The sequence below is a fragment of the Pseudopipra pipra genome, chromosome 3 (assembly GCF_036250125.1).
Source record: "Pseudopipra pipra isolate bDixPip1 chromosome 3, bDixPip1.hap1, whole genome shotgun sequence".
In the NCBI taxonomy this organism is placed as follows: Eukaryota; Metazoa; Chordata; class Aves; order Passeriformes; family Pipridae; genus Pseudopipra; species Pseudopipra pipra.
In genome coordinates this window covers 44,850,595-44,874,017 of record NC_087551.1, presented here as the reverse complement: position 1 = coordinate 44,874,017, position 23,423 = coordinate 44,850,595, and the positions used below count along the sequence as shown (strand labels likewise).

General features: G+C 40.0%; 1 protein-coding gene across 1 annotated transcript in view; it reads right to left on the bottom strand.

Annotated features, from left to right (window-relative positions):
• The window catches only part of RPS6KA2 (ribosomal protein S6 kinase A2), a 284,874-nt gene extending 267,761 nt beyond the window's left edge, over nt 1–17,113 (bottom strand). The window contains exons 1-2 of the mRNA XM_064648957.1: nt 16,922–17,113; nt 13,661–13,705 (exon numbers count right to left, since the gene is read on the bottom strand). Of these exons, the coding sequence (XP_064505027.1) occupies nt 13,661–13,705; nt 16,922–16,984 (108 nt within the window). The 5' untranslated portion in view covers nt 16,985–17,113. The remainder of the gene's footprint in view (nt 1–13,660; nt 13,706–16,921) is intronic.
• Nucleotides 17,114–23,423: the final 6,310 nt, after the last annotated feature.

The following is a 23,423-nucleotide window of genomic DNA, read 5'->3' as shown; positions in this document are numbered from 1 at the left end:
GCATGAATAACACAACCAGTTGCAGAGCAGCACCTGGTGAAAATTGTACATCATGTTATCTGAAATTATTTCAGTGTGAACTTTACAAGACTGTAATTTATTCAAATAAAAGACGCTAAGTGTACGTTGTGTGCCTATGTTTCCACCCCTCCTCTCAGCCCCCCCCCCAAAAAAAAACAAAACCAAAACCAAAAAAAACCCACACCCCAATCACTTAAGATGTTTGCTAATACAAACAGGACAGGAGAGGCAACACTTCCCATACCACAGATGCAGGTGCCCAACAGACTTTTTGTTTCAGTTGGCTCTTTTGCCTATGGATGTTTCCAGGTATCATGTAATGCTAAAAAGGTCATTGATGTGAGTATGTCTGAATTCATCTCATTAGGCTAACATTCAGAAAGCTTAATTACATCTCTGCTCTGCTTAAGCAAAAGTCACATTTATTCCTCACAACACTAAGTCAGGTAGCCCTGTGAAATCCCATGTTGTGCCACAGCAATACATGACAAAAATTATTTAATCCAATTTCTCCCACGAGCACCCAAACCTCCAGGGTTTAGGCTACTTTTATGTTTAAGCTGACTTATTCTTCAAATTAGTAAGACTGGGGGAAGGAGATGAGGAGAAACACACACACACAAGTGAATGTATCAAAGCACCCTTGTATACAGCTGGTACCACCTTCAATCACTGGATACTTCTGCTAATTCACACAAGCTGAACTGCATTGAAGAAGGGTTATCAGCCTCTTCAAGACACTCACCTTGAAAGTGAGTTATGCCATTCCATGTCTTCAAGCAGTGAACTTGATTCCGGTCTCCCCTATCTGCTGTGTTGTAAGAATTTGAAAAGTCCCACACCAGGCTCTCTTGCTTCTACTTTACAGATTTAGTCTAGTATTTATGCTGCTATATACAAAGTCAAAATGCTTCAGAAAGAAGCAGAAAAAATTAAATTACTCATTTCAGTCTTGAAGATATAATTTTATTACAATAACTTGCCATATGCAACATGCAGATAGATTTGGGTGCCCAGACCATCTGACTCTCCTTAAACAGCCAAACTTTATTTTTTCCTAGCCTCATAAGGACAATACTTTTACAACAAGATGAGAAAAATTACTGTTCTTCAAATCTACATGTAAAACTTTGAGCCCCAAGGCAAGTCTTCTTTCCTCATAGAGAGAACAGCCATCTCTCCCCTAATAAGCTGCAGCGCACATACAGTCTTCTGCCACGAGTTTCATCAGAAAAATCTGCTATTCAGGCCCAGATACTTAAAGGCTACAGTGTTTTGCTGTTGATGAGACCATAAGTAAGGAGACTTCTGTACAAAAAACTATGCACTCCCAACCCCCCATCTTCCAGTATTTCATATCTCCTTTAAACTATGGAGTCATGAGGTCAGGTGAAATTACAGTTTTCGTTGTATTTTCTGGAGACATTTATCTTGTTTGGCTGTGAAAAGCCTAGCAGAAAAAAAAATTTAAAAAATCAGTATTCTATTACATAATCTTACTTTTCCTTTACTGTTACAGAGGGATGAAAGTCAGTTTTAAAAATGCAAGTTAACGATCCTAAATTCAAGTGATCAACAGTATATCTGGACATTGCAGGATGCCCAAGTAAAACTGCAGAATAAATAAAAGCTAAAAGAAACAGCACAGGAAGAGCTACCTCACTTTTTCTAAGACATCTCCAGATAGTCTGGCAGAAAATCAAAAGCACAAAGTCTCAGGGTTTTTTTCTGAGACAAAAAGACGCTGTGACAAAGAAAGACAAAGCCCAACTTCCCTCCATCAGCTGCAGACAAATTCAGACTGCAGCCACCACAGGGGAGGCATCCAGCACCTGTATTCTCTGCTGAAGAGGATTTGCAGGTGCTCCCCATCCTCCAAGGATTTTTATTATTGTGAAAGGAACACCTTAATCCACACTAGATTTCCTCTTCAGAATTGTACAAACCATTATTTCCAGACGGCTAGAGAAAAGAGATCCACTCTGTTCCTCCTGCTGTCAGCATCTGCCTTACATAGCACTTAGGGTGTCATTAAATGTTTCCCCCAGCTGGCAGCCAGGGACACAGGGCTCCTTCATCTTATAAAAAGCATCTCTTCCAACTGTTCATGCAGGTTCCATTTACATTAGTTAAAGAACAAAAAACTGGCACAAAGAGTGAGCTAGGCAAAACAGTATTTTAACGATCCATTTCTCTCCCATGGCCTTGTCTCGTCCCAGCTGTACAGCTGAGAAACTGTATGTCTTCTCAATAGTAAGATTCTCTGCTCAAATCAGCCTGTATAAGTACCTTGGAAGCATCCGGTCTGCACACATACTTTTCTTGCTGGACAGTGACATAGAAGTAAGTGCAAGGATTAGTGTCAGGCATAAATTATCAAATTTAAGAGGAGGCTCTGTAGACTGACATAGGACAACAAGCTTTCTTTGCTGGAGACATTAACGGAGAAAAAGTTAGCTTCCTAGCCCATAGGCACCTTCATCTATTATTCATAACTGAGTCATAAGAAAAGCCAGTGGAAAAGAAGGTTCACAAGTGTTCACTGATAGTCACAGTTGTTTAAGTCACCAGATGGTAACATTTGTTTTGGCCATTTGTTGTCTGTAACTATGCTTGCAATGCACTTTTCAAGGCCGCCAAGATACTAACTAAAATACAGTTAAGGAGCTGTAATGCCTTGAAGGTAAAGACTTGTAGTATTATTTAGAGAACAGGTACCATATATAGGACACTACAAAAAAAAGAAAAAAAAAAAAACCCCACAAACATAATACCCACACACAATATCACAAAAGGGACGCGGAAGGCATTTCTGATTTTTAAGCCTACTTCAACCCATTCTGTGACAGCCAGGAGATCTTTAAGTCCATGAACAGTGGGTGGGAGTTAAGAGTCAGACAGTTCAAAAGAAAATACCCCGTGCCTATGGCCCTTACACCACATTGCAAGAACCACTGCAGTCCCAGCACCAAATCTGGCAAATTGATCAAGTCACCATTTCAAACCTTTAGCAAGGACTTTCCATAGCTCTAGATATTCCAGAAAGTGGACTCTGTTTCAAAGATCAAACATTTCATGGGCAAGAGAAGAAATGAGTTGCCACACCAAACCATTCTGCACCTGTAATCAGAGCCCAATTAATTAGCACCTATACTATTAGAGAAGTTAAAGATGAAAAACTCAAGTTCCTCTATACAGGATGTTGCCAGTCTAAAAGATTTGGAACCAAATGCATATTTTAGGCTTTTCAAAGAAGCTTGGTCAAATTTTCTCTCAAAGTTGACAGAGCAACTCGGAAGAACTGTTAAAAAAAAAGGCTAGTAGGATTGGGTAAAAACTGTAAGAACAAGAAAAAAGAATAATTTTGTACTGATGTAATCAGTCACAACAGTGAATCATCAAGTTAAGAGACAAACAGTTATTCCATGCAGAAGCTGAAATTAAAATTTCTTTCCTCCCAGTTCATACATTCTAGATAGTTTTTTAATCTTTGTCACAGTTACAGCTTAAAATATTCAGATTCTTAAAGCTACATTTACAAGTGAGTTTATTGTAGAACTAAGGAGTTAGAGAAGTCAAAATGAGGATCCAGGTGTAGAGACTCCTGGCTGATGATCTACTGTGCATGAGAACTCCTGCTTACATGTCTGAAAGGAAGATCAGTTTTCAAATTCCTCTTTCAAAGCCAGGGAACTTGCAGGGTTCCACATATAGGAACTGGATTCTGCATAGCTTCATCAATAGGATTGTATAAGCCTCACCTAGACATCAAAGCTTTCAGAGCTTTCAAATTTTATAACGAGCACAAAGCAATCAAAAGAACACATTTTTCATCTGCACACTGTGTGATGTATACACCCTTTAATCTTGGCCATTTTTAAATTATTAAATATTCTTTTCACACAGATACTTCAAGGCTGACAGTATGTACACCAAATACCCCACCACCTGCCCAAAGTCAATTATTTATTCAAAGCTGGCTCTGAGAACCAAAAAGGTGTGCAAGTCTGCCAGCTATAAACAGCATGACAAACCATATTTCAGGAAAATGTTCAAAATGTTTTACACATTTAATTAAGCCTTACGCTACCTCCAGTTGGCAAGCAGGAGTATGAATCATGAAGCTAGATCATAGCAGCAAACTCAAAGCAACACAAACTTAACTGCTTACTCCTGGAGCTGAATAATTACTTACTGTATAAGGGATCCAGGAGGAAACAGTCTCAGAGTAGCTTTCAAGACCCTTGCTCCAGCATTTTAAGCAAGATGCTCGGCACCTTTGGCCACCAGGGCTAGTCTGTAACACAGCCCTCAAACACACTGTGGGATGTAGAAATTCACAGGTACACTTCTGTGTAAGTCAGAAAGAGTTTTCAGATGACAGGTGGTGGGAGAAGGCTCATGGACATAACCAAAACACTACTTAAGCAATTTAATTCTGTTGTATCAGCTTATTTTATAGAAAGGGTGAGTCACAAGCCTTAGTTTTCTTAAAAAAAAAATAGATTAATAAAGCAAATCATGTTAAAAGCTGCTGTAATACATGCTATACAAAATGTCTCTCTCAAGACTGTTCACCATAATTAAAGACATTTTATAGGAAAATGCAGGAGATGATACAAACTAAATATGCATGATTAACAGCACAAAACAGGAAGCAATTCACTCAAATAACAGTCTTGTGTACAAACTTGAAAGTACTGTTTTGTTCATTTTTGTGTTTGGAATTTTCTTTCAAAAGAGCTATTACTAAATATATTAGTATTACATTTTCTCTACAGTTGAAAATTGAGAATTGGACTAAAAATATACAGTTTTAGATTAGTAAATGTTGATGACTCCTCAGTTCCCAATTACTGGAGATAAGAACTGTGGTTGTTACAGTGTACAGGAGGATCATGTTACTTATTCAAGTACCTAAATATGAATAAACATGCCTAAACACCACACTTAAAACTCAGAGCACCACAAATAACAAAAGACATTCATGAAACAGATAGACTGTACCTCAATTATCCATCAAATATGTGAATGCCAGCTAGTACATACTATGCTTTCCCTCTCTTTTTGTTTTGTTTCAAGTTTGTTATCAGAAAAAAGAATTCTAGACCACATTAAACAAACCTAGTAATCACTCTAAATACTGACTTCACAAAACCATACCAATCAAAAAGGGGAGAAAACGGCTACAAAATAGACAAAATAGCAATCAGGAAATCCACATTCACTTTTGATGAGACAGGTCTGAGCAAGGGCAGAATTTGTAAGGTACTAAGCTCTTCACATCCAGAATTAAAATGTTTAGAAGACTTAAAGTTTTAACTTCATATAATTATGAAGAGGTCATTTGATCATGATACCTAAACTTCAAGAAACTTAGATATGCCAGAAATCCTATATAGATGCTGGACCAAAGTTTTGAACAGCTGGGAACTTTCAGTTAACTTCACAGAGACAATACTGTACAAATACCCACCTGCAACTCTAGACACCAGATCTTTATATTCAGCCCCACACTTTTCTGGTGTTGATGCAACCCTCTGTCTTCCATAGAGGTAGTATACAACATGACTTTTCTGGGCACCTATCAGAAATAGTTGGCCAAATGAGACAAAGCATCCGGTAGTTTTTAAGAACCCAGCTGCTTCAGAAGAGGTAATTTGCCTTCCTCCTCAACTTCTAGAATGTATTCAGAGCAGCAACAAAAACCACACTGCATATTTCACACGCTACCTGTAAATTTCAACATAATCTTTGAGAAACCCTGAGTGTAATTAACACGCACATGTACTGATCACACGTTCTATAAACACAGAACTTCTGCATGTTTAACTCATTTGCTCAAATGCAACCAGATTAATTTATTACCAAAAGCTCCCTTTCTAGTCAACAGGGAAAACTAGTCAAGTATTGGATAAATTACACCCTGAAACACAAAACTGCCTAGAAACAGAAGCTTAATTCTTGACATCTACAATAACAACATAATTCTTCTGTGTCTAGCCATGCCCACATGAGAACATATTTTTTAATTTTTAATTTTTTTTTAGATTTAGAGCTATATTCTGATTTTTCCCATCAAACCTTTGGAAGAAAGCAGTCAAAGGAAGACTTTTTTCTTCCAAAACAACAGTGCTCATCTTGCTTCTTTGTCACATCACTTTTCCTTTGGTGAAAGTTATTTATAAACCTTGGAATAGCAGGAAAGGAGAGAAGAGGATTCAAAAAAAGAACTCATTTCAACACAAAACACTATGTTCTTAGGAGAGAACAAACCATAGAGGGAGCAAGAAAATTAGAGTAATCTAGGGGTAAAAAAATGGAAAACAATTGACTTTGAGCTCATTGTAATAAAGAAAAATGGATTTTCTCACCCTAAAGTTGTAATCATCTACGTGTAAATTGTAGTTTGTTTCCATTTTAAAAGACACAGCTCTCTAGGAGGCACCATACTCATCACAGAAACAAAATATGCTTGACTCTAGGGACTGCCAAGTGACTCATCTCTCCTGATGATACGATTCGCTCAGAACCAGCACACTCTTGGGCACCAACTACCATCGTGGTACAAGATCGTTTTCATGAGGTCATGGTTTTCCCCAGATGAACTTTCATTTGTCTTAAATAATAATTCCTGTTCAAAATCAAGCAGTCTTATTCCATGAAGCATTTTACATCTTCCATACACTGTCAGAACTTCTTTTTCCCATTCAGCATGACATTTCCTCAGTAGTGACTGCTGCAGTGCAGTCTGCAAAGATTATTTTAAAAGCTTCCAAACACAATATATTTGCTATGCATCCAACTGGCTGCCTGATTGAGTACATCAGAGTTGGTCATTTTAGCATCCACTTCAGAAAAAATTTGGTTGGTTAGCTGTTTGTTCTACAGCCAAACACTGCAAACTTAAAAATCCAACACACAACAAAAACACACCCACAAAACATACACCACCATGCACTGTCCCTGAACTCTGCAGGCTACATCACCCCACTGTGTCAGTGCTTCTTGGAGTATCAGGAACAGTAGTGAAATCGCCACCACAGCAAAGCTCTGATTCAAGAGAAGTTTAAGAAGACCAGAGTCAACACATATAAAAGTTACACTTCAGTGGGAATGAGCATCAGGTACTATCTCAGGTAATGGAAGCTCTGCCATGAACTATAAATATCAGTGACCTTTTCTACCAGCCAGAACACCATCATCCCCTCATTTAGGGTCTCAACAGATATTGAAACAGAGCGGTTTTTTTGGTTCTTAAAAACTAAGGTATCTGAGAAACAAAATCTGTCACTCTTCAGCTATGGAAAGAATAGTTTCAATGCAGGTTGCCACTCATCAGAGATATCAGCATTTAGCAGCAGCTGCAGAAAGCCAGAGGGGTTGAGAAATCCTGATAAAGGTTCATAGACTTTTTCAGAAGTTTTTTTTAAATGCTATTATCTTGTTTCTAATGCTTCTGAGCCACAACAGCACACTGTCTGAGAGCAATAATTCAAAGAATAACAGAGACTGTACAAACAAATAGCTAGAAAATGAAGTTTAACATGAATGGGACATCATTAAACATAAACATTAAAATTCAAAGGTCTCAGTTCTTTCAGTTTGTGTAATAAGTTTTTCTACACACTGCACAGCCCCAAAAAGTTGAAATTTTCTACATCTCTATTTGCTGTATCCCAGATCATTTTATAGGTGTCTCTATTTTAGAAAGGTATGTAGCACAATACCTGAACTTAGAGCTACTTACATACTTTGATTATAATGCATTACTCAATAAGAAAACAATTTTTCATTACTATAAACGTTTTTCTTAAACATGTTTCAATAATTCTGAATGCTTGGAGTTTTTTTGAGGAAGGAAAAAACTCAACACATTAAGTAAACATGTTGCTGTCATCTAGCAACCTAAACTAGGCTTCCCTCCTCAAGAGCTTTCACATCATATTACAAAATTACACTTCTCTCCATTCTGTGCCATACCACTCATTTGACCATAAGCTTACTATTTGTTTTTCCCTGAAAGGACAAGCTGCTTCCATTGCCCAAGCTTTTTAACAAGATACAGATTTGTGTGTGTGTGTACACATACACAGATCCAAATTAATAAGACACTTCAATAATTATCTTTAATAACCTCCTGTCCCAGGAGAAGATTGTGTTCTGTGATCATTCCCAACAACTAAAACATACAACTCACAAAGCAGCAGAAAACTAAAGTTATTCTGTTTGGAGGGCCCTCAATACACATACTAACCTGTGATCTGCAAGATCATCCACTGAGATGTAGATTTTTTTTTCCTGCACTGTGCAGTCAATTAAGATTACTATTAAAAATCATTCCCAACATACATTCATCTGTATAATGGATTGGACAGTCCATACCAGGTGTATTCAGACTTTTAATTAATTGAAGTGGGAGACACAAGATGTTCACCAGATACTACTAGAAAAAAACAACCTGTCCAATTTTGCAAAAAAAGCAACTACTTTAATGGCAAACCAGAATGTTCTGACCTGCCTTAAGTTCACTGCTATTTTTCTGGCAAGAGAAATAAAGCAATACACCAGCAATTCTGGTACTCAAGTGCACCAGTTAAGCAGTTTTGACATAATCCTAGTGAAGACCACAACAAACAGCCCGGAAAAATTTCCTATTGTTTCTGTAGTTGAATACAACTACAGCACCTTTGAAAGAGGCTGTTACTGGCAGTTTAACATTACAATAGCACAGACGTGCCTCAGTGCTGTGGTAGGTACCTACCACAGACAACCTGATCAGGAAGAAGCAAAGGCCTTCTTCAGACAGCAGGAAAAAGCCTTATGTGTACAGACCCTAATCCTCAAAGAATCCACTTTATCCACCCTGTTATCTTCTGAAAGTACAAAAGCAATTCAAGAGATTTCTGCATTGATGAATGCACTTCCTGACACAGGTGATAAACAAGCCATGGAGGGAAGTTGTTCTGCTGGACCTGACCCCTACAAACAAGAAAGAATTGGTCAAGACTGAAGTTCAAGGGCAGTTTTCATTGCAGCAACCATGAGAAGGAGAAACTCAAGATCCTGAGACAACAGAACAAAGCAAAAGTCAAGATCACAATCCTAGACTTCAATAGAGCGGATTTTGTCCTCTTCAGGCACCTGATTGGATGAATCCCATGGTAGATGACTCTGGAAGGAAGAGAGGTCCAGGAGAACTGGATAATTTTCAAGGATCACCTCATCCAAGCTCAGGATTTGGCCACCCTGATCAACAGAAAATCACGCAAAGGCAGTCAAAGGCATGTGTGGATGCCTTTGGAGCATATCTGACAAAACTCAGACATGAAAGAATATATATAGATGGAGGAAACAGAGAGGTGTCCAGGAGGAACATGGAGACTATTAAGCATGTAGTGATGGTGTCAGGAAAGGCAAAGCCCATGTGCAATTGAATCTGGTGACAGACATAGAAGGTAACAAGAAAGGCTGCTACAGATACATTTGGTGCAAAAGGAATAGCTTTGGTCATGCAACTGAGCGGGGAAGGGGAGATGGTGACAAAGGATACAAGGCCAAGGTGCCCAGTATTTTCTTTGCCTTAGCCTTTACTGGGCCTTTAGGACTCCCAAGCCCCTAAAATAGGTGGAAAAGAAATATTTGGCCTTGGTGGAGGAGGGTCAGTTTATGGAGCATTTAAACAAACTGGACATGGCACCCCCTTCTCCCTTCCCAAATTAAAGTCTGCTGGACTTGATGAGATATAGCCATGAACGCTGAGGGAACTGGCCAATATCATTGTGTGGCCACTCTCAATGCTCTGCAGAATCACAGCAATTAAGAAAGCTTCTTGAGAGCTGTAAGAAAGGATGTAGTTCCTATCTTCAAGAAAGAAGACCCAACAAATTGCAAGCCAGTCAGCCTCACCTTGACACCAGAAACGATGATTAATCAGAACCTTCTGGAAAGAAATCACAAACTCACGAATGAAAATTATTTGGAGTAGCCAGAACAGATTTGTGAAGAGGAAAATTGTGCTTAAACAACCTGGCAGCCTTCTATGAAGAGATGACCATTTTGGAGGATGAGTGCATAGGCTTTAAGTAAGGCTTCTGACATTGTCTCCCATATCATCATCTCAGACAAAGAGATGAAGAATTGATTGAAGTGAATTGACTGATTGGTTCAAGTGAACAGTGAGATGCATCAAAAACCAAGCAAGCTCAGTGAAGGTGAATAATCACCACAAAAATGATCAATCGATGAGAGGATCTGACCTTAAAAAAAAGATTCTGAGAAAGCTGGATTTGTTCCCCCTGAAGAAAAGACAGGGAACAGGGAAGGAATGGAGAGTATTTTATTAACATGTATAAATATGTGGAGGAAGTAGAGATGACAGAGCCAGACTCTTTGCAGTGGTATCCAGTGAAGTGACAGGCAGTGGACACAAACCAGAGCACAGGTAATTTTATTTAAACAGGAGAATTTTCTTTTGCATGTAGTGTGAACACTAGAACAGGGTCCCAGAGAGCTTGTAGAGTCCATTCAAGGCACAGAAGGTCACACTAGAGGATCTGCAGAAGTGCCTTCCAGCATCAGCTTTTTATGTTGCTATGAGCACTTATTGACTTGAGAACAGAAGCACTAGAGCAACAAATATAAAATTTCCAGTGATAAAGCAGGTTTGCTGCTTTCCTCACTGTGACCATTCAACACAGTTTTAATTCAGTTTCTAAATGGTATCACGAGTTATTACTGCCATTATTTATAAAAACTTGATATTTCATTGAGGATCCAATAAATTCATATCTTCTATGGACTGTGGTTGAGCCTGCAATGTATGCTTGCCATGAGACTATACACAGAGCATCCACCTTTTTTATTATTTGCATTTGCACCAGTGTACATAGTATCAGCAGAAGTTATGTGTCTTTGGAAACTGTATGAGAGTTAATAGTAAGCCTAGGTCCTGCCATTTTCAGTTTTGCCATGCCGTTCTGTTTGTGTATCATCATTTCCACTACATATCTCCTCTACTTTCCCAGGAGCCCCATGCAATGTTTGAATTAGAGCATACAAATTCACTTGAAAGGGTAAAACAGCTCAAAGCAATATTACAGGCTAGCTTTCTGAATGCTGTAATTTGAAAGTACTGTGAGCTGTATTGCACATATACTCATTACTTTAGGAAGATGTGACAAAGAATTTTGCTGCCAACTGCATCTTCAAGGAGGTTAACATAGAATATTAACACTTTGACCTAGACTAGACCACAAAGCACATTACCCTCAAGTATGTTGGGGCCTCTAATAAACACAGGTGGTCAAACCGCCAAGAAAAGGCAGTTTGCCAAAAATAACCACGTAAGGAAAACTGCATCCCATAAGTCTAAGCAATGACTGCTGCAGGACTTTGAAATCCTCTTAAGGAAATTTTCATCCACTGACCTGCTTGCCTTTGTGGTAGGACAAACTGGGTCCATGGCTTTGGGATGTTCCCCATCCAAGGGAAAACCCCTACTGGCAGCAACTCTGAGTAATGCAGGTGACAATTCCAGAGCAGAGCTAACACACAGCAATCTAGGGCCAAGATGTGCCTCAGAAACACTTGCTGTATCCAACAATCCCATTAATTTATTCCCCCCAAAAATTTAAAGAACTTGTCCATAAACAGGAAGATTAGATCTCAGAAAAAATGATAAATGCAGTTTTTATGATGCATTTTACCACCATTTCATTTGTCCATACTATACACAGGACAGAAGAAAGCAGAAGGCCAATATAGCCTAAAGCAGGTTATTTAGAGGAACATCCTTTAAGCAGATGTGAGCCACTGCATTACTTGAGTCAAATTCACTCCTTAAGTCATGCTTCAGTGTCTCAAACAAAAAGAAAAACTACTTTGGGGTTGAGCACAGTACAGCTATCAGTCACTAGAACAGTAGACTGTTCCTTCTTGCAATACCACTACAGTAGGACACCAGCTTCATAGAAATGGAAGAGGCTTACAGACTAAGCCAGTAAAGGGCTGAAGCAGCATGACAGCAGCAGAGTAAGGGGGAAAGTCAGATTTTCTTGTTGTATTTTTCTGTAGTACTGTGTAATGAAACAGTGTGGAAAGTGAAGGGTGAGGGTACTTCTACATTGGACAGTGATATTTGTTAGTGGTCACTGTGCACATGTTTTATAATGCACAAGTGAAGTAGGCTTTTCAGTCAGACATAAGTATGTGCTTCCATTCATCATACAGGCATTGCAATCACCTTACTGAGTAGCAGACACCAGAAAGAAACACCATTACAGACACTGAATTGCAAATTGTAATACTTACATCAGAAAATAAGAACACAGGATTAACATTTCTATACAAGTAGGCATTACATGCCTTTTTTTCCTGTCAAATTTAAACTTCAGAATTATAAGAAGTATCCCTAATGAAAATTAACTAGCTTAAATTAATTTGGGAAATGAAGGGTGGCTTCATAAAAAAGTCCTCCTAAAACCCACAAACCAGAAATTTGATCTTCAGCCATATCCTCAAAAAAAGTCATGAGCCAAGTTACCTGCCCCTAATTTCATTCCCAAGATTTTTGAAAAGTAATTTACTGCTCTTCTTAAGAAATGGAAAAGGAGGGGAAAAAACACATTGGGAAATTGCATTCACATCAGAGATCAAAACTAAGATTTATTGCTCCTTTCTATCATTAAGGGGTTAAAACTATGCCTTTAGCATCGTAGAAATTAACAAAAACACATCCTTGCACTGAAAATCAAACATCAAAGGTAAGTTTTGTATTTCCAGGAGTAAGAGATACTGGGAAGTTTATCTTCAAAAGGTGGTTTCTTAGACAAGCATCTTTGCAGCCTCCCTTCATTCTTGAAGGGATTCAGTCTCCTTCACTTTTTGACATCTGCAAATGACAAAAGATCTTTCAAGAACACCTTGGTTTACTCTACACAAACCAGGAGCACCTTGCACTAACACCTGGGGCCACTGGCAGCCAGTTTTCCAGTCAAGCTTTGCCCTCAACTAATCATAAGAGTGGATGTTGATTTGTTCTCACCTGCTTTGTATCTTCATATCACCTTCTACGTTTAAATTGGACATTTAAATACTTTGAGGCAAGACTTACCTTTTCCTGTAGGTTTGGGTTTGGTTTTTTTGATCAGCACAATAGCACAGTGCTACAGTAATATAAACAACAGATTAACTTGAAACAAAGTGTTAGCTCAGTCTTCCTCTGGTGAAGAGCCAGCCTAGTGGACAAAAAGTAATGACTTCTATTTAACGGTCCTTGGAATTAATTTATCAGGCAAAATTTACAATACACAAATATTGTTAATATGACAGCTATTCTTTTTGAGGTTATTCCAAAATCTTCTCTGCAGGAAAACCATATGCCTCAAGAAGTTGTGTGCTCTTTCTTGGAAAAAGCACACAGACAATACCTGTAAAGCAAAATTCCCTAACCTCCAGTTCAACATATCTTTTTTTTCCACTTGACCTTTTAGTAAGAGATCAAAAATGAGTTGGGTTCACATCTTCATAGGTAGAAGCATGTGAAGAAACAGTATCAGAGACATTTTGCTTCCATGAAGGCAGAAGAAGATATCATAATTCCTTAACATTTGTGTGATCCATGAATAAGCAGATTTACCTCTTTTACAGGTTCTTCATCTGGGGCAGCATCTTCCACCACAGTCTAGTGAACAGAGAGGAGAAAAGAGAGGAAAAGTTATATAAATATATGTTATCAAGAAAGGCAATTCTAAGCCAAAATATAGCACAAAATTCACCTTAGTTTTAGGCAGTTAATTTGCTTTCAATTTATACTACTATAGAAGGCATGTTTAATTCTTCACACTTAGCATAGATAAATTAACCTTTGAATCCATGGAGACTTGCTTTCACTAAGATATATAAAATGCTAAGAGAAGAAAGCAAGAGCATACTGGCACTATTAAAATTGCTGATGAATAGTTAAAGACACGTTTGCCACAGAATGAATAAAGAACAAAACAAGATTATTCATGAAAAAATTAGAGAACTGGAACTGCATTTCTTGCTGAGAAAAGAGAATATATGTGTATATATAGGACAAAATTTTCTAAACACTCAACTTCCATTCCAATATTGAGCTCAGCTGAAATCTATTAAGTGAGGAACCCTTTGGAAAATAGGTAGAAAGATTACATAGAGCTTGATCACACAGCCTTTCCTCAGGAAAAATATTCCCAAGGCTGTAATTCACTATCCCATCTGTCCAGCTTGAGTGGGATCGATAACTTTGCCTACTCACAAAGAAATTCTAGACCCAGCAAATATCCCAATTTTCTTGCTTACTTGTCAAACACAATTAATGACCTCCTGAGTCAACAGGTGAAGGAAGCAGAATTTAACTCTAATCTTCCTTTATACAAACATAATATAGAACATGCTCTCAATGCACTCTTCCTTATCAAGTGATTGATTTACTATAAAAGCTGTCTTTAGTATCTGCAAGTCATTTACCTGAGTCATGCACAGGCACTCATAAATGCCTCTGTTTTAAAAGGTTTTTTGGCATTAAGGAAGAGAAGGAGAAAGAGGTCCATATGCATCAAAGAATTAAACTGCCTCCCTTCTTGTCTACTAACTGTGAAAAGCTTCCGTGAAAAAGAACAACTTGCAGACAATCATGAAAACATTTTATCCCACACAGATGCAGAGACCATGACAGCTCCCTTGAATCAGTGCAACCACTAGTGTTTAAGCTGTATTCAGCTCATTACAGAGTAAATGTTTCTGCTGTTTGAAAGTGTCTTCATGGAGAAGAGCCACAAGAAATGAAATTAATTTCTATGTACCTTTCCTAGATTTGAGCAAATGGTACTTCGGGAATTCTATCTACAGCATGATCTAAAATGGTTATAAGTTATAGTGTATCTTTAATGTGCTTAGAGACAGCAATAAATAGAGCTAATAAATGGTGCTATATTTTGTTCTCATCTAAAACACAGGAGTTCATGACTGCAATTCGTTAACCCTCTGTAAACTTTTCGTAAGTGAAATCTCTGCAAGAGAGTTCTGCAATAGAGCAGTGTAGCTCAACTACAGTATTCTTTAAAGTAGGAAACAAACTAAAAAAAAAAAAAGGAAAAAAAAAAATCGCCACCATAACCTACAAACCCAAACCTCTGATCAACTAGCATTGCAATGGGGCAGTTACACCTGGTAAGGAGATCCACATAGTTTCTTCTGGAAGAAAGGTCTAAACAGTCCTCTACCAACAAAAGAGGTGACAATACAAGGGTGTCCCAAGCTATGTATATTGGGGCTTTAGTGCAGGACTTACTCTATGATCTAAGGAAGTTTTTCCCAGAAGTTGATGGCAGAAAAAGCAATCTAAGCAATAACTGAAGTGCTTTCTGCCTGGGCCCGAAAGAAAAACACTGGGAATACACAAAACAAATTGATTTTAGGGAGAAGGGATGGAAGAAGAAAAAGAACAAGCATGTATATGCGCTTTGAATACTGTAGTCAGTGGAAAGGCAGACTTGGAGGGGAGCACCATTTTTATGATGTTCAGCAGAAAACTGTTCACCATAAGTACAGTTATACAAATCTTCTTTCTCATTGTTAGAGCTATTTAACAAGGTGTCAACTGACTTCTCAAACAAAATCAGGATACACTGTTTCCCAGCTATAATCTGTTTATTAGTACTCAGATTCCCTGCATCACACAAAGGGAAACAAGTGTCAGCATGCAAAAGTGAATTACACCATTTAAACCTCTGCAAGCCCCTCATAACTTATCCTTCACCTAGGGACTCCAGAATGAGCTGTGCTGTGACAATACGTTACAGTACCACTTCTGTTGTATTGTTTACATGTTTAAACTAAAACCTTATGTGAAACCTTTTCCACAGGTCAGCAACTCCTTTTTTGAGAGAGATGTTTTGTATTCCCCGTATCCTGGCTGGTTGAGTCACACTCCCTTCTGCCCTTCTCACCAACCCCCTGTTACAACACTTCAATCAAAGAATGGGGCAGGGTGTTAAATAAATACAAAACCCCGACACCTCTCAAGTTTCACTCATCTATTTCTACCATCTGTTACAAATATGCATGCTGTGCTGTAAACAACTGACCTGAAATACTTTGTTTTTATTGCACTACTCAGAGTCCCAGAAACAGTCAGGAATCCACTTGTCCCATTACTGTACAAAAATCACAGAATAAACTGAAATGGAAGATACCCACAAGGATCACTGAGTCCAGCTCCTGTCTCTGCACAGGAAACCCCAAGAATCACACCATGTGCCCGAGAGCATTCTCCAAACACTTCTTGAACTCGAATGATCCCTTTCTTAACACAAGGTGATCTTAAATTGCAGGTAACGAAAACGCTACAAGACAAATCGTGAGTACATACAACACAGCAGTCAAGTAGTTATCACAGCACTGGGTTTCCAGTATTATCCTGAAAGCACAGTCCTGTGCTTAGAGGTAACGGGAAAATGGGTAATCAGAACCCAGGTGAAGACTACGGACTCACGCGAGCCTCAAATTGCAGATGACATAATTCATGTGTAAATGTGAGCCTGAGCCCGACTCAGCCCGCTTTCCTGGTACCCGTTGTATACGCTCTTTCCCTTTCAGCCGCCCCAGTCCCCCGGGGCAGGTTCCGACTCGAGCCCGGTGCGGGCGGGAGGACAGGACAGGACATCCCGCACCACCGAGGCACCGTGCAACGCGCTCCAAACCGCCCCGCGTGTGGGGCAACAGGTTCCCGAGCCAAGCCTCGATTCCCGCTCTCAGCAGGGAGCGGACAGAACGAGGGATCCTCATCACACCCCATTTCGTGAGGTTTCGGGCAGCACCGAGGCGGTTCCCCCGGCGGGAAAGCGGGGCCGGCAGTACCGCCGATGCCGCTCACCTCCGTCTCCATGGGCTCCACCTCTATCCCCTTCCATAGCTCCAGCAAGTGGGCGATCGGCATGCTGGGCGATGCGTGCCAGAAGACGGGATCAAGCAGAAGGAGCGCGCGTCGGCCGCCGATGCAAGCGGGAGAGGAGAAAGGAAGGTGTCAGCGGAGGACGGGACACCGTGCGGAGCGCGGCCCGGGACCCTCCGCCCACCCGCCCGGCAATATGGCTCCCCGCCTGCCCGCCGCACCCCGGGGAGCCCCGCGGGCGGGGCGCGGGCGCTCGGCAGGCGCGGAGGCAGGACAAGGCAGCGGCCGCCGCTCCGCAGCCGCCGAAGGATCCCCGCCGCCCCGTCCCGTCTCTCCTGGCCGCCGCCGCCGCCGCCTCGGCTCGCTTTTATGCCAGCGGGAAAGTTGATCCAGAGGATGCGGCGGCGGGCGCTGCCATGGTAACGGCAGCGCGGCCCCCCCGCCCCGTGCCCGGCCCCGCCGGGGCCCCTCCGCCACCCGCACCGCCTGGCTGAGCCCCGCCGGCCGTCCCGCAGCGCCCCGAGGATGTGCCCGGGAGGGGAGAAGGGCGCCACGTCTGAACTGGGGCTGAAGCAGGCAACAGAAAAATTAGGCAGTTTTTTCCACAATTCAAAACGTTGGTATCTTAATAGCAAGTGCAGCTGACAGAAGGGTATTCTAAGGTTTGCCAAGCCCGATATTATTCCAGTCTTAAAAATAATTATCTTACTTATAATTTCCTTTATTGTTTTATCTCTGAACTATGAAGCCTGTAGTGAAGTCTGTCTATTCAGATGCCATTTCCTCCTTCTGCTCTCACAGCCTATTAAACCCTTACTATATAACAAGCATGGCACATGTCCAGCTCCAGAGACCATGATTTATGCAGATGTTGATTTGAATTCTCCTCAAATTGAGGTCAAAGCATGCATGTTAACTTGTTCAGGCAGCTTTATTGTCATGGTCCAAAAGGTTTTACTGTTAAATAAGTCACTGTTCTTCAAAGAGCCATTTTGGAACAAATAGTCAACATGCAGGGTGAATTTTTCTTCTATTCCATGCTCAAAAAGCCACAGCTTATTTTCATAAGCAGCACTGTACAAATTCAGAACAAGTTTTAGCGAACGATGAAAATTCTTCTGTCAGTCTACGAAGGAAGATTTGAGCAGTGTTCCTCCTCCAGTCCCATCCAGCTCCCCCAAACTCTATTCAACATGAACAAGTCCAAATGCCAAACACAGTTAGGAGAATCAAATTCACTAACCACAATAAAGGAAAAAAAAAAAAAGAAAAAAATCAGACCTTAGCCAGAGACACAAATAGATACCACTGCAATAACTCAGTCTTTTAATTGTGTTGAATATGAACAGTTTTTTTTACTTCTGTGACAGCACTAAAGTAACAACTCGTAACACCAATTATGCAGCTTCATCTGCTTTACAGATTGAGCAATTAAGTATCTAGATTATTGCCTTTACTCATGGCTCACCAAAAAAGTGTAGTGGGAGTGATGTCAATCACATACCAGACACGTAACTGAAATCAGAAGCCATAGAACCTGGCTGTTACATACTCCCGGGCTCTTGTGTTCTGTCCCTGCTTCTTCCCCTGCAGCAACATGAGACATAGTTACTACCTTTAACTTGATGTACACGCTCTCCCAAACAGCCTCATAGCACCAATAAGTGTGAGGACAGAGCCAGGACCAAGTGCATCAAATTCAGAGCACAAACCACACTTATTTTACAAAACCCAGAGACCTTTATGAAACAGACATGTGGTCCCAGAGAAGACACAAAAAGATTGTACGTGATTATATCACATCCTCTTGATTTTTAAAAAAACTATTTAGCTCTGATTTACAGGACTGTATTTTATCCTCTGAGATACAAGTCTTGGATGCCATACGCTGAGAGAAAGACCAAAGTGTCTGTGACAGCAGGAACTGGGGAAATGGGATATGTCGAGATAATCTTGAGGGAAGCAAATCCAAGGTTTGAGATCACTGCACCTGCAGTCAAGTTAAAAATATGTGCAGGTAGATCTTATCTTTTTACACCTTTTCCGAGAACCTCACTTAATTCTTGAGACATACAATTACATGCTTCCTTAAGTAAGTATTATTCTATTACCAAACAGGAATATCAAAAGCCACCAGTATATTTCCAGATCTGTTTGGTCAGTCTAAACATGCATAAATTAGAAACAGAGGAAACCAAGCAATGAAATCTTGTTATTGCTTTAGCATATATACTTCTGTTATAAGCATGATGCATCTATCCTGCAGTGAACTCATTGCACTCTTTCAGCACCAAGATATGAATTGGACCCAAATTAAATGTTCAAGTTTATTGGACTAACCAAAGCATGCATTTCATACTCCATTTATTAACCCTACATAAAGAAAAGCAGAAGTTTTCAACCTCAGCTCAAAAGAAACAATGTGGGGTTTGGTAATTCCTCCCCCTCCCCCTTTTTTTGCTGCATTTACTCAGAGTGATCCCACTGAACTCTCCAGAACAATGTTTGACTAGAGATTTTGCAAGAATAGGGTCTCCTTCATTAATAAGGATACCTGATTTTCTTCTTCACGATTTGTGTACTCTGCCATAATTTTCATATGTGAAAAAAGCATCTTAACTTGTCCACAAGCTTCAGATTTCTGAGTATTTGGCAAACTAAGCTCCTCATATTAAAACCAGGCACATTTGTTGTTATTAAGCAGAATCTGAAACAAAAGATTAATCATGTAATGCTAGAAATAATTGTGTCACTAAGGAGTGACCAGTCATTTTCTTTACAGTAACATCTAATGGACAACCAGGACTGACATTCCTTTATATGAATAGAATAGTAGAAAAAGCCATGCTTCACTCCACATCCCCACACCTCCCCCCAATCCACTTAAAGATATTGTGTCAGAAAAAGACTGAATATCACAAAATTGTGAATAGTCCACTTCTAAAAATACCACATTAGGAGTGGAATAAATAAATAGAAGGGAAAGAGGGGATGGCATATGTGGGACATAGAGGCAAATAACACACAATGAAGCAAACACAAGTTCAAAGCACTTTGTCTCTGAGGAGACACAAGAAATTTGGTCAGAGCAGGAAGTAGTTACAGATTTTTTTCCTAAGAGAGTTAGCAACTTTCAAAATTTAGCAGCAGTAATATTGGCAGATATGCTAACTAGGCCAAGAATTGCAAAAAAATTAATTCTACTTGCATCAAGAATGAAAAAAGCATTTTTATTTACTGTGTAACAAAACAGTGGACTACTTGCATGGTGATTTTTAATCTATTTTTACCTGTCTCCTGAGGGGTAGATAATGGTTGTAATGGCTGCTGCCAGATACAGAGTGAGGGACAGACACATCAATATTCTTCTGAGTTATAGTAATTCCTACTCTAGCAGGGGATACCCAAGTACAGAAGCAAATTTAAGGACATTGTGTATAAATTACATTTTTAAATACTTTAATAACTTACACGTCAACTGCTTTGTGAAAAAGTGAAGTACTACTTCCCCATTTGATGCACAAAAGGGAAGAGGCACAAAGAAATATTATTTTCTGTCAGTAGGTCAACACACCTCTAGGTCCATTACTTCAGTGTTCAGTTTAATGTAATCACCTCATGCCAAAACTCATGCATTCATCAGCACACGTCTTCATTCAAAGCTTGAGCTAGATAACTTTCTGCCTGGCCAATGGCCAAAAGATGTACTACTGACACAGAATTCAGAAAAAAAATCCTCTGTCCTTCAAGAGCATTCCCAAGGTCCCACTCTGCACTTAAATTCCCCCTCCTGGTTGCTGCAGAGCAAATGTCTCCTGGCCACACTGCCAGACCAGCATCATCTGCCCAACAGTTTTTTTTCTTTTTCCTTTTCTAAATTTCAATCAAGCCTCCTTCCCTACACATAATTTTTTTGGGACAAGGCTGACACTTGCCTATCTGTTCAGATGCAGCACTACACAAGCAAAATGTAAGCTTCATATTTGGTACGTCCCAGGCAAACAAGAGCTACATGCAACATTGTTTAAAGGATGGAATCCACCAAGTGCCAGCACTGAGAAGAGATCAGGTCTCTTAAGTATCAATACCATTGGTAAAAGGGGGAGGAAAAAAACTTGCTAGCAGCAAAGGAGTAACACTCCCCTGTCCCTTTTAGATGCTGCACTACAGAACATCTATCCATTTGAGTGCATTACCTATTTGATGTCAGGTTTGGCTGTTTAAGGGCTCTTGGAAAGCCTTGAATGCTCAAGTACAAAAGGCCCAACCACTGATCATCCCTTAATGTCCAAAGCAATCAGACTGCACAATGTGTGCTGAAGATCCCCCAAAAGTTGCTTCAGAGAAGAACAAAATAGGAGCAGAGCATTAGCAACATTTCCTGCAGATTACTTCAGTCTCCTCAAGGAACAAAAAAGGAGTTTCTTTGGTCCTTTTGAGTGGTTCCTGCTATGTACTGCAGCCAAAGAGGATGGACCTCTTGGGGCAGAAAGAACTCTGCCCTGCAGCTCATAAACATACAGATTTCAAGCAAGCAGCCAACTTTTAACCTCTTTATTTTGTTGAATGTTTGTACCTATGGAATAAGCACATGTGTATTTTCCTCTACAACTTACAGGCAGATTTGGGAGGAGCAGAATCATTTAGGTTGGAAAGACCTCTGAGATAAAGTCAAACCTTTGGCCAAACATCACCTTGTCAACTAGACCATCCCACTAAGTGACATGTCTAGTCTTTTCTTAAAGACCTTCAGGAATGGAGCCTCCACCACCTCCCTGGGCAGTCTTCTCCAATGTTTAATCACCCTTTTGTGAAGAAATTACTCTTAATGTCCAAAACACAGACAGACTGAGGCACACTAAAAGAACACTTCAAAATATATCATTTGGCAGTACGTGGTTGGCATAAATGGAAGAAAACGCCATAGAAATCCTGCTGATAGATGGAGACTATCTAGATAGAGACCCTTCCATCTAGATAGAGACCCTTCAGCTAAAGGATTGGTCATCCCTGTGATGAAGAAAACACTGCTAGCAACACACAGTGGCAGATGGCAACATGTACACAGAATCTCAACAGCAAGTGGTGAGGTCTGAGCACATCCCAGACCACTGTCATCACATGCAGATCCATCAACAGCCACTCTAATTTACCATAAAATGTAGCCTTATGGCAAAGAAGTAGAAAGCATGATCATAGTCCCATATTAGCCTCAATCTGTCCCTACACCATCCCAAATATGGAAGAAACATGCTGTGCATGACTAGTTTCCTAGAATCTGTGCAATCAAGCTTGTATTAGATGGATGAAATCTGTAGTGAATGGGTACATATCAAATGCTAGAAGTAACTAGTAAAAGTAAGGCAAGTTTTAAACTGCACAGGATCCATTCATCATTTATGGAGGGAAGTCTAAGTTGCCTATTCTTTTTTGGTTTTATACTGAAGTTACCAAAAGCTACTCCTCCTGATTGAAAGCAAGTAAACAAATAAAATCCCCCACATTACTTTTTCTCCATGAGAGCAGATGTTGAAATGCTTTGCACTCATTCCTAAAACAAGATGACTAAATTTCCTCAGCAGAAGCTGTCTTTGTTCAGTGCCTCAGTATTAACTTTTTCAAGCTCAGCACTTGAATGTTTCCCCACCACTTGTACAGAACCTGGAGATAAATACAAAACAATACCTACACACCGGTAATTGTGGCACGCACAGGGGAATGTTGTTTACTCCAATAAAAAAGGTGTCCCTAGTGCTGCTAAAACAATTTGCTTAGTTTAGTTGTGAAGTGCATATCTGAGAAACACAACAGCAAACAGTGGCAGATAAGGCATTCAGTATATTATGAACAGTGCTCATAACTTAGCATTTTCAAATTAAAACCATGCCTGCTGAGTCCCCTGAAATACAAAATGCTCAAAGCTAGAGAGAAGGTTGGCTTAATTTTCAACTTTTGCAAAGCTCTGGCTTCACCATTCCTCTTTAATGGAAAGATCTAGACTGACCATTAAAATCAATATGTTTAGAAAGCAACAATAGTAATTGGATGCCTTCAGTTTAAAGGATGCAACAGATGGCTATTATAAGCCAGCCTAGTGCCTCTACAGAACAGGGATGAAGGCTGCAGGAACTTGGCATATCCTACATTAATCAGTTCTTAATATTACTGAATAGCTAAATACTGGAAGAATTTACTTGGAAAACAGAAAACCTAGTTCAGATATCTGCAGCAGACTTTCTTCAGTACAGACAGGGCTTAGCTGATGTCCTCAGTAGGGCTAATTGGCTAGCACAGTAGGGGCCTCACTGTGTTCCTACACTGAGTCATCAGTTTAGTTGAGGTACAATGTTGGGACTGGCTTCATAACCTGTGTGCCTTGTGGCTAGTGAGCCAGTGCACAAGACTGAAAGCAGCACCAAGTGACAAGTGCTACAATCCACTTGAGTGCCGCCTACACTAAACTAGGTGGTGACTGGTTTTTCCA